Source organism: Penaeus vannamei, chromosome 25 (genome assembly GCF_042767895.1).
Source record: "Penaeus vannamei isolate JL-2024 chromosome 25, ASM4276789v1, whole genome shotgun sequence".
In the NCBI taxonomy this organism is placed as follows: Eukaryota; Metazoa; Arthropoda; class Malacostraca; order Decapoda; family Penaeidae; genus Penaeus; species Penaeus vannamei.
The window spans coordinates 6,175,047-6,187,546 of record NC_091573.1 but is presented as its reverse complement, the minus strand read 5'-3'; the positions used below and the strand labels follow the sequence as shown (position 1 = coordinate 6,187,546).

General features: G+C 42.6%; 1 protein-coding gene across 6 annotated transcripts in view; it reads right to left on the bottom strand.

Moving 5' to 3' along the window:
* Window positions 1-12,500, bottom strand: part of Tomosyn (syntaxin-binding protein tomosyn) — a 764,570-nt gene that overhangs the window by 104,874 nt on the left and 647,196 nt on the right. For 5 of the 6 annotated variants that reach the window (XM_070139037.1, XM_070139039.1, XM_070139038.1 and 2 more), the window contains exons 3-4: window positions 6,320-6,502; window positions 1-83 (exon numbers count right to left, since the gene is read on the bottom strand). The exon at window positions 1-83 is cut by the window's left edge and continues 52 nt beyond it. In XM_070139037.1, coding sequence (XP_069995138.1) covers window positions 1-83; window positions 6,320-6,502 — 266 coding nt within the window. Of the gene's footprint in view, window positions 84-2,240; window positions 2,428-6,319; window positions 6,503-12,500 lie in introns of those variants that run through there. The other variant, XM_070139042.1, reaches the window with a different exon arrangement.

Below are 12,500 nucleotides of genomic sequence, written 5' to 3'. Positions count from 1 at the left end.
CGATGTTGACGATGTGGACATTGCCGCGCTCCGTGCCCACGTACAGCCACTTGCTCTGGAACGGCAGGCACAGGCACGTGATCCTGGAAGAGCGAGAGAGCAAAAGGGGGCGTTAGTTCGTTTGTGGTTTGTGGCGGGGCGGCTAACCACCCGGGCGGCTTCCGAGACTGGTTCGTAGGGTTGTGGCTCCTACTGCTGAGGTTGTGGTGGGGTTGGCTGGTTGGCTCTTTTGGGGAGGGTTTCCATCTGACATGTTCACTCACTCACTCATTCACACTCACTCACTCACTCACTCTCTCACACACACACATACACACACATATATACATAATATATACATAATATATATATATATATATATATATATATATATATATATATATATATATATATATATATATATATATATATATATATATATATATATATATATATATATGTGTGTGTGTGTGTGTGTGTGTGTGTTATAGATATACACAGATACATATATATTTATATCTATGTATCTATGTATCTATATATCTATGTATCTATATATCTATATATCTATGTATCTATCTATCTATCTATCTATCTATCTATCTATCTATCTATATATATATATATATATATATATATATATATATATATATATATATATATATATTTACATATATATATGTATACATGTATAAGTGTGTATATATATGTGTGTGTGTATGTATATATATATATATATATATATATATATATATATATATATATATATATATATATATATATACACATATATATATACACATGCATATACACACACATTTATCTATCTGTTTCCTCATTTATTCTTCAACGAGCGCTTTCACTTCATTCGACTGTTACGCCAAAGCTCATTTCCTCGCATGCACCTCGACTGCATAATTGCCGCAAGGAAATGACTCCACCTTTTTCTCCCGACAAACCCTTGCGCCTCAGCGAGGAAACATCCAACATGCACGAAGGGGAAACTGAAGATTTTCTCTCGTTGCAATTCTTCTCCCAACAACGGATATGAATAACACTCAGTCACAATTTCACACTCGCCAATTTCAAAACAGTTTTTGAACATGCACATTATTCAGGCGGACAAACGGACCAGTTTTAACAATTCAAAAATTGCATAAAACATGACACTGACAGAAGTGTACATTTAAAAGAGAGAGAGAGAGAATAAAACTAAAAAAAAAGAGATTATTCTTGAATATTTATATCAGGGGAAAATGGTACAGATATGTCTGCATGTATTCATGGTTACATGTATCATGTACAAACATATGTTATATATATATATATATATATATATATATATATATATATATATATATATATATATATATATATGTAATTTAAAAAATCTTTGCACCATAGACTAAATGAGAAGCAAAATACGAGGACGAATAAAGGACACATGAACAGCCAAAACACACGCGCAAAATTCTGGTAAAAATCGGTTAAATATCCATTTTTTTTACCTTATATAAAAACATTACGAGTTTGAGCTGTGTTTAAAAAATATATATTTTGCGAGTAAAAAAATCTATTCAGTTTTTTTCCATAGCCAAATCTCAAAAAAAACGAAAAAATGCAATTCGGAATACTCTCTCGACCTCGTTAACTCGAACTGATCTCAATACCCTGACCTAGACACTCTTGGACTTGGACGAATCCATGACATGCCATGACTGGTCTAGCTCTTGTGGCAATAACGGGGTTTCAGGGGCAAGGATTCGGTCCCGGTGATTCATAAATAATCAAGAATAAGACGTGACTCTTCCACGACTTCAGATTTTTCCAAGGCAAGGAGGCAGAGCAGGGGGAAGATAGAGGAAGTGGAACCGATAAGAAAATGTGGAATAACAACAACAATATTAATAGTAATAGGAATAATCATAATGCTGCTGATGATAATAATAATAATAATAACGATAGCACAATACCATCAACAATAACAATAACAAAAAAGACAATAATAATAATAATAATAATAATAATAATAATAATAATAATAATAAATAACGACAATAATACGAACAATACGAACAATTGCAGTGATAAGCGAAATAACAAACCAAATCCGAAGAGCAACCAAAAACCGCGAGTGAGCAGCAGCCGCCAACACCAACACAGAAGTGCGAGTCAAGTGCGATCCCGCCCGGGGCCTTGAGGAGCGGGCATGGGCACAGCAGGCACCCTCCACCCCCTCCCCTCCCCCCCGCCCCACGTACCTTCCGATGGGCCCCGCGCCTTGCCCCGCCCTGGCCGAGGTCCTCCGCTCTGGCACTGCCTTGGCACTCGCCCCGCTCGCTCGCCCAGAGTTCTCTTTCGGCTCGCTAAAAATAGGGCATTGCTGATGGGCAGGGCACTTTTTTTTTTTTTTTTTTTTTTTTTTTTTTGAGGATGGGGGTGCATTTATTTTTTCTTTTTCTTGGGGTCAATTAACGGCGTGAATGACTTTTTTTCGAGTTTTTTTTCCATTTGTTTTTTTATATTGATTAGTTGATGTGAGTGAACAAAATTTAATTCGTTTTGTATCGTTTCTGTCGTCCAATAAATTCATCCAGTGTGAAAAATAATACTCAGCGATCTCTTTTACAAACAACACCGTAATGTCCGGATATTATCAACGATTCTTACCAAATAACCAAATAAACTATACACTCGCGCTGTTTTCCCTGTCCTTTAAATGACTCAAAAAAAAAACGATGTAAGCGAGTGACAATAAAACAACAACAAACACAACGACTATTCATTAAACATGCGAATAAGAGGTATCCAATATCCGTTCCATTCATTACGCATTTTTTTTTTTTTTTTTTTTTTTTTTTTTTTTTTTTACAGGTCAAACGCATAATCATCATTAACCTCAAACGCCGATCAAATAACTTCGGCCGAATATATTTTAATTTCAACCGCGGCGGTACCTTCGTTGATCGATACCGCGTCAAGTAATTAAATCGGGGCGATGTACCGGGGAAAAAAGGGGAAAAAAGGAAAAAAGGAAAAAAAAAATAAAAAAGGGGACACAAGAGGATGAGGGAGAGACAGGTAGACAGGGAGCGAGGGGGAGGAAATAAGGAGTGAGGGAGAGAGAGGAAGAGAGGGAGGGGAGGGGGAGCGGGAGGGGAGAGGGAGAGGGAGGTAGAGAGGGAGGGGGAAGGAGAGATAGAGAGGAGGGGAGGGAGAGAAAGGTAGAGAGGGAGGGTTAAGGAGAGAGAGGTAAAGAGGGAGGGGTAAGGAGAGAGAGGTAAAGAAGGAGGGAGGGAGGGAGGGAGGGAGGGAGGGAGGGAGGGAGGGAGGGAGGGAGGGAGGGAGGGAGAGAGAGAGAGAGAGAGAGAGAGAGAGAGAGAGAGAGAGAGAGAGAGAGGGAGAGAGAGAGAGAGAGAGAGAGAGAGAGAGAGAGAGGGGGAGGGAGGGAGAGAGAGAGGGAGGGAGAGAGGGAGAGAGGTAGAGAGAGAGAGAAGGAGACAGGAAGGGAGGGGGAGAGAGGTAGAGAGGATGGGAGAGGGAGGGAGGAGGAAGAGAGAAACTAGAGAGGGAGGGGGACGGAGACAGGGAGGAAGGAAAGAAGACATGGAGAAAGGATGGGAAAGTGGGGTAGAGAGGGAGGGGGAAGAGGAGACAGGGAGGGAGGGAGGAAAAGTAAGAGAGAAGGTAAAGAGGAAGGCGGGGAAGGAGACAGGGTTGAAAAGTAGAGAGGGAGGGGGAAAAAAGACAGGGAGGATGGGAGAGAAAGATAAGAGAGGGAGGGAGGGAGAGTGATAGAGGTAGGGGAGGGACACAGGGAGGGAAGGAGAGGGAGGGGTAGGGAGAGAGAGGGTGTGAGGGAAAGAGAGAAGGGAAGAGGAAGCTAGAGAAAGAGAGAGAGAGAGAGAGAGAGAGAGAGAGAGAGAGAGAGAGAGAGAGAGAGAGAGAGAGAGAGAGAGGGAGGGGGAGGGGAGGGAGAGAGAGGTAGAGAGGGAGAGGGAGAGAGAGGTAGAGAGAGAGGGGAGAAGGAGACAGGGAAGGGAGGGGGAGAGAGGTAGAGAGGATGGGAGAGGGAGGGGGAGGAGGAAGAGAGAAACTAGAGAGGGAGGGGGACGGAGACAGGGAGGAAGGAAGAAGACATGGAGGGAGGGAAAGTGGGGTAGAGAGGGAGGGGGAAGGAGACAGGGAGGGAGGGAGGAAAAGTAAGAGAGAGGTAAAGAGGAAGGCGGGGAAGGAGACAGGTTGAAAAGTAGAGAGGGAGGGGAAAAAAGACAGGGAGGATGGGAGAGAAAGATAAGAGAGGGAGGGAGGGAGAGTGATAGAGGTAAGGGGAGGGACACAGGGAGGGAAGGAGAGAGAGGGGTAGGGAGAGAGAGGGTGTGAGGAAAGAGAGAAGGAAGAGGAAGCTAGAGAAAGAAAGAGAGAGAGAGAGAGAGAGAGAGAGAGAGAGAGAGAGAGAGAGAGAGAGAGAGAGAGAGAGAGAGAGAGAGAGAGAGAGAAAGAGAAAGAAAGAGAGAGAGAAAGAGAAAGAGAAAGAGAGAGAGAAAGAGAAAGAGAAAGAGAGAGAAAGAGAGAGAAAGAGAAAGAAAGAGAAAGAAAGAAAGACCAACAGACAGACAGACAGACAAACAGATCTGGGGGGAGGGGGGGGAGGCAGAGGAGGAAGAGGAACAAGGCATTAATCCCCGGTCCTCAATGCAGAAACAGAGCGCTTATTCCACTTTTCCGGCGGCAGACTCCATTACGGCGCAACGGCTCCTGTCTATCACGGAGCCGCCAAATTAACAAAAGATAGTCACTCGCATTTCCATTTTTATCCCCTCTGCATTCCTTTATTCCTTTATCATTTCATCATTCGCGCCTTTTTTTAATTATCGTAATTAGGCTCCGTTATAGTATCTTTATTCCTTTATCATTTCATCATTAACGCATTTTTTAAATTAACGTAATTAGGTTCCGTTATTAGTACCTTTATTCCTTTATTTCATCATTCACGCCTTTTTTTAATTATCGTAATTAGGCTCCGTTATTAGTACCTTTATTCCTTTATCATTTCACCATTAACGCCTTTTTTTTGAATTATCGTAATTAGGCTCCGTTATAGTACCTTTATTCCTTTATCATTTCATCTTTCGCGCCTTTTTCTTAAATTAACATAATTAGGCGCCGTTATAGTATCTTTATTCCTTATCATTTCATCACTCACGCCTTTTTTTTAATTAACGTAATTAGGCTCCGTTATAGTATCTTTATTCCTTTATCATTACATCATTCACGCCTTTTTTTAATTAACGTAATTAGGCTCCGTTATAGCATCTTTATTCCTTTATTATTACATCATTCACGCCTTTTTTTTAATTAACGTAATTAGGCTCCGTTATAGTATCTTTATTCCTTTATCATTTCATCATTCACGCCTTTTTCTTAAATTAACGTAATTAGGCTCCGTTATTAGTACCTTTATTCCTTTATCATTTCATCATTAACGCCATTTTTGAATTTACGTAATTAAGCTCCGTTATAGCATCGTTATTCCTTTATTATTACATCATTCACGCCTTTTTTTTTAATTAACGTAATTAGGCTCCATTATAAGCGAACGTATTTCCGGTCGAATAGCCGCGTTTTCAGGTCGTCTTCACATCAAAGCGCTATAACTACACATCCTAAGGCTACGTTCTTTCTAGCTACTGACACAGATACTATGCATGCTGCTTTCATGGGACAGAAACAAAAGTGTGTAAAAAAAAAACACTGGATGCTCAATTTGAAGCTTTTCTCTTTATTGTCTCGCCTTTTTGTTCTTCTAAATGGACCGAGTGAGACAAAATAAGTCTCTGATGCTTTTTAATTGTTGTGTTCGTGACATTTAAGCGTAATAAAAAGCTATCTAATTAAAAGTCACCAGGTTGAAATCGACACAAAAAAGATAGGGACAAAACGCTTAATTTCATGGAAAGATAAAGCACACACCAACGAGCATCTAGAAAAAAAAACAAAAAACATACAACCCTCTCGCCATGTACAGACCTACACGCACACACACAGACACACTCTCTCTCTCTCTCACATTCACTCACTCACACACACACTCACTCACTCACTCACACACACACTCACACACACACACACACACACACTCAACACACACTCACACTCACCTCACCCCCACACACATTCATTCACCTCCCCCACACACTCACACTCACCCCACACCCACACCCACACACACACACACTCCCCCCCACACACTCACCCCCCCACACAAACTCCCACACGCCCCCCCAAAAAAGAAAAAAAAAAAAATCCCAACCCCGCCCTCCGCCCTTCAAACACTTACTTCTCCCGCTGGAACTTGAGCGAGTGCACGATCTCGGGGCGCTTCTGGCGGTAGTTCCACAGGTGGATGGAGTCGTCTGCCGTGGCGGAGACGAGCGCGCCCTCGTTGATCAGGAAGATGACGTGCAGGACGGCCGCCTCCGACTCATGGCGCACGTGCACGTCTACGCCCGGGCGGCCGATGCTGGAGGCGGGGTTAAGGAAAGGCCGGGCTGCTGTTGGCAATGGGGGTGGCAATGGGGGTGGCAATGGGGGTGGTAATGGTGGTGGTAATGGAATTGGCAATGGTGGTGGTAATGGAGGTGGCAATGATGGGGGTGGCGGTGGTAATGGGGGTGGTAATGGGTGGCAATGGTGGCGGCAATGGAGGTAGCAATGATGGAGGTGGTGGTGGTGGTAATGAGTCTGTAATGGTGGTGGTATTGATAATGGCAATGGGGGTGGTAATGATGGGGGTGGTGGTGGCAATGGAGTTGGCAATGGTGGTGGTAATGGTGCTGGAATTAATAATGGCAATGGTGTTGGCAATGGTGGAGGGAGGAGTCGGTGGTACTGAGGTGATGGCGACGATAAATAATATTTAGAATGTCGACGATGGTGATAATAATGACAATGATATTAGCAATCCCAAAAACAATAACCTTGTCAGAGCTCCTGGGAGTTTCAATTAAAAGATCAATTAAAACATCGGCAATGATGGTGATAATAATGACAACAGTAATAATAACAAAACCAATAACCGTACCAGAGCTCCAGGAAATTTCCATTATAAGATCTGTGCAGTCAGGAAATGCATTCATGTAAATAAAAATGCATACGAATGCTGGTGATAACGACATCTGCAAAAAGTCATACTTTTTTAATGCAAAATGATTCCTTTTTGCCCTCGTCCTCCCTCTCTCACATCCTTTTTCCCTCTTCCATTCTCCCTTCTTCTCCCTCTCCCTCTCCACTCTCTCCCTCCCTCTCTTCCTCTCCCCTCTTTCCCTCCCTCCCTTCCCCTCCTTTACCTTCTCCCTCTCTTCCTCTCCCTTTCCCTCTCCTTTTCTCCCTCCCTCTCATCCTCTCCCATTCCCTCTCCTCCTCTCCCTCCCTCCCTCCAGCTCCTCTCTCTCCCTTCCTCCCCGAATATTCTCCCTCCCCCCCCAAGCGAAGTGTCGCAATAAACACGTTGCCAAATCTACGGACGATTCCCGATCCGCCATGAAACGCTAATGACCAAAATCTAATTTGGCGCGAAAGCCGGGGTGGAGGTGGGGTGGGGGTGGGTGGGGGTGGCTATAAGAGTAGGGGTAGAGGGGTGGGGGTGGGTGGTCCAGATGGGTTTTCTATAAATGCTCGCCATAACACTCGGCCATAATAATATCAGCTGTCAATGCCGGAGATCAGCTGTTACCTCTTGGGTTATTTACCTGTTACCCGGGAGACACGGTGGGAGTGAGGGTCACGGGGTAGGGGTAAGGGGTTAGTAAAGAGAGGTGGGGGGATGGGGGGAAAAGGGAAAAGGAGGCGGGGAGGGGAAGGGAAAAGGAGGCGGGGAGGGGAAGGGAATAGGAGGCTAGGGAAAAGGAGGTGAGGAGGGGAAGGGGATAGGAGGCTAGGGAAAGAAAAAGGGAGTTGGGGAAGAGGAGGAGTTAAAGGGGACCGGGAAAGGGGCAAGGGGGTAGGGGAAGGGAGGGGCCGGGATGTTTCGTAACTGATGCTTCCAAACGGACACAGATGACGTCACGGAAGGCTCAGCTGATGCGGCGCTTGATGCAAACCGGATCTCATAACAATCTAGACAAAGCCGTTGATGTTGCGAAACGCTGGCGCAGAGAAATGAACAGGCGAGTCTTAACAAAAATAGTAATAGCCAACAGTGACCCCGGAAACAGAAAAATGCCCACAAAGGAAGCCACAGCAAAAATTAACAACAAGAGAGAAAAACAAGCTACAATCACCAGTAACGCCAGAAAAAAAAGAAACATTAACCAACAATAACACCTAAAAGAAAAAAAAAATGAAACCACGAGTCACAACCGAACAGAGACAAACGACATATCCCACACTCGTTCATGCGACCACGTTAAGTCATCAGCCAAGAACAGGTGTAGGTGGCGGGCGAGGCGCGAGGAAGCAAGCGAGGAAGCAAGAGTGACGAATAGCGAGGCGAAGTGAGGAAGCAAGAGTGACGAATAGCGAAGCGAAGCGAGGAAGCAAGAGTGACGAATAGGGAGGCGAAGCGAGGAAGCAAGAGTGACGAATAGCGAAGCGAAGCGAGGAAGCAAGAGTGACGAACAGAGAGGCGAAGCGAGGCCGCGCTGTTAATCATCACGAGTGGGGCGCCTCGAACCAAAGCGAAGTCTTATGAAATACTTTAATACAGCCTTTTGAATTATGTGCTAAATCAGTGTCTTGTTACTTACTGGATATTTCGTCTTAAAACCGCACCTTGTTACACGATGAATAATGGCTATTTCTTGCAGTGTCTCGTCTCAAAACAGCACCATGTTTAGATAACGAGTCTCGTCTTAAACCAATTTACTGCTTATAGACTGCCCTACCCGAAGGCCTCATCACCAATGCCTAGAACCAATGCCCCGTTTCAACAGCTCCAGCGCAATGCCTCCACCCAATGCCCTCAAAATCAGCGTCTTCTAACAAAACCCCGGAGATTAATGCTCCGTATAATCCACCGCCCGCTCTCCCTATGCTCGATGGACAAAATCCTTTTCGAATATCGCTTCCAACATGTAAATTTAATCGCATTAAGTTCTTAAATGATATAAAAGGGGGTTACGTGCTTAATGCCACTCAGCCAGGGAAAGAGGAGGGAAGGAGAGGGAGGAGAGCAGCTGGTGGCGCTAGTGCTGGTGCTGGTACTTTTTGCTTTCTGGTACTCACGCTCGCGATGCGGAATTGATACACCTATTGTGGTATGTGAGATGATAGAATCGAAAGGAGAATCCAAGCCTTCAACCGAAGTCGTTATGATGTTACAAGACCGTGTGAGAAAGACCACCAGCCACATCTGTCTCTCGATCCCGTGCACCGCAAACATCGCACCACTGACACGGATTCCGCGACGTGGCCCAGAGTTCGCGAACCCTCGACCCCAGCGGCAACGCACTCCGTAGCCAGGAAGGCATCGCATCGCACCAAATCACATCACAGCATTACTCTCACCACAGCATTACTCTCGCCGCTTCTCCCTAACGCCGCCGGTCCTTTTATGGCACCGCGAGTGACACCCGCTTCCACCATGCCTTCCCTCTGCCAACACGAACCAACACTGCTGCCAACATCATTCGGAAACCCAGTGCCTTCGAACACTAAATAGCTTTATATCTATTTCTACAGGCACCACAAGTCGATGAAAATATATATACTCATTCTTTTCTTCTTCAAAGTGGGAGAATGAAGAGGGAAAGAAGAGAAGAGGGATAAGAACTGATAAAGGGAAGAACCTAAGGATTAGAAAGGAGGAAAAGAAAATGGAAAGCATCAAAACGAAGGCCTTTTTTCGAGGGAATATGCTCTTAACACCTAGGATATGACTGACGGCAGGCGGACGACGACAACTGATTAAAAAATTATTGGATACGAACCAACTGATGAGCAACAATATCATTTCGGTCACGTTGCTCTCTCTGCCATACTCCCAAGTGCATCTTCGCTTCGATAAAAGAGAGTATAGCAGTAGCATGAAAAAGGTTCAGGTCATAAGACTGACACGAGACGAAACTGCGGTGCCCTGGCTTGCAATGGATCTTGACAGTCCTTTCAAACCCAATTTCCTCGTCCTCCCTCCTCCCTTCTTATTTTCTCCTCCTTCTCTCCCTTCCCTATTCCACCTTAGCCTCTGCTCCTCATTTCACTTCTTCCTCATTCCCTCCTATCTATCTTCTTCAATTCCTATTCCCATCTATCCACCTCCTCTCCTATATTCTGTCCTGACACCACCTTCTCCCCGTCCTCCTCCTCCTCCTTCTTAACCCCTTCTCTCCCTCCATTCTCCCCAACCCCTTCCCCCCTCCTCTGCCTCCACCCTCTTCTCTCCCTCTATCCCCCCCCACCCCCCTCTCCCCTTCCCTTCCCACATTACCTGGAAGCTGGTACTGTCCCTAATGACCCCTGAACAACAACAACAAAAATAAAAAGAAGAAAGAACAATACTAAGAAAGAAAAAAAAGAAAACAAAAAGCAGAATCAAAAAGCAATTCAAACGGACGGAAAAAAAGAAAACAAAAAAACAAGAAAAGATAAATTCCAAGAAAAAAAAAAATGATACATAAAACGCCTTCAACCCCACCTAGTAGGCCTACTTACGTACCCCCCACCCACCCCTCCCTCAGCGCCCGCCACCCCGCCCGCCACCCCGCCCGCGACAGGCTTCACAATAAGCGCAGACGAGGCCGCCCGCGTGATGCTATGCAAACTCTTTAGTCTCACGAGTGTCAAATAAACCCAAAATTTCTCAGCGGGTAAAATTACCTGCCTATCTTAAAGAAAAAGAATAAATAAATGAATAGATAAATAATAATAAATGAATAAGATTAATAATAACAAATGAATAAGATTAATAACAATAAATGAATATTAATAATAACAAATGAATAAGATTAATAATAACAAATGAATAAGATTAATAATAACAAATGAATAAGATTAATAATATTAGATGAATAAGATTAATAATAATAAATAAATAAATATATAAGTAATAATAAATAAAAAGATATATAAATAATAATAAATAAATAAATAGATAAATATTAATAAATAAATAAATGGATAAATATTAATAAATAAAGAAAGATAAATATCTACATAGAATAATAAACAAAAACAATTAAAAAAATAATAATAAATAAGAAATTGAAAAAAAAAAACAAGTAAAATGAGAGAGAAATGTTCAATACAATAAGGGAGTTCATAAGAAAAATCAGGTGCTGACATAAGAGGGAGAGAACGAGAGAAAATAAGATAAAGAATAAGTGAGAAACAGATAGAAATAGAAATAGAAATAGATAAACAGATAGATACAGAGAGAGATAGAGGGAGAGAGAGAGAGAGATGGAAAAGGAGCATACTTACGACAAACTGAGAAGTGGAACGGTAAAGATGGAAGGAGAAGAAGAAGAGAAAAAGGGGTGTAAAAAGGATAAGAATTTCACGAGATGCCATGATGAATCTGACAAGGTGAAAGGGTGAGAGGGTGAATAAAAAAAGGAAAAAGAAAAAAAGAAAAAGAGGAAAAGGAAAGAAAATGAAAAATAGGAAAGGAAAAGAATTAAGAAAAGAAAAAAAAAGAAAAGTTGAAAAAAAGAGAAAAACTTAAATTTATATATTTTTTTCTTTCCTTGTCTTCTTCTTTATCCGATTATTGTCTCTTTCTTTTTTCACGTTGTTTCTCCCCCCCCCACCCTCGTGGTGCGGCGTACTTATCACTACGCATAATTAAACTCTAAAATTACTTAATGATTTTGATTACGTTCCCCCCGACAGATCCGGTTACGTTGATGTAATAAATGGTCTACATTATACACTTAACAAGAATAACTCTTACAAAAAAATAAAAATATAAATAGAAAATAAAAATGTCAAGACAAACAGTCAAACACACAAACAAAAATAGATAAATAAATAAATAAATAAAAATAGGTAAATAAAACAATAAAAAATCATCATTGCAACTAACGATAATTGTTTCTTGTTCCATCAATGCAAAATTTTTGAAAGAGTTCCAGGCTTAACAAAGGAAAAAGAAAATGAACAATTACCTTCTTATACAATAAACGAAAGATCGATCTAATTCAACTGATAAAACACTAACAGAAGAGGGGAAGAAGGGTGGTGAAGGATATGATAAAGGGGGAGGGGGAGGGGGAGGGGGAGAGACAGAGAAAGAAAGGAGAGGCAGAAAAAAGGAGGGAGATATAGAGAAAGAGAAGAGAGAGAGAGAGAGAGAGAGAGAGAGAGAGAGAGAGAGAGAGAGAGAGAGAGAGAGAGAGAGAGAGAGAGAGAGAGAGAGAGAGAGAGAGAGAGAGAGAGAGAGAGAGAAAGAGAGAGAGAAAGAAAGAAAGAGAGAGAAAGAGAGAAAGAAAGAAAGAAAGAGAGAAAGAAAGAAAGAGAAAGAAAGAGAAGGAGGGGGTAGCGGAAAGGAAACAAATATCATCACAAATGCCATCCACTCATTC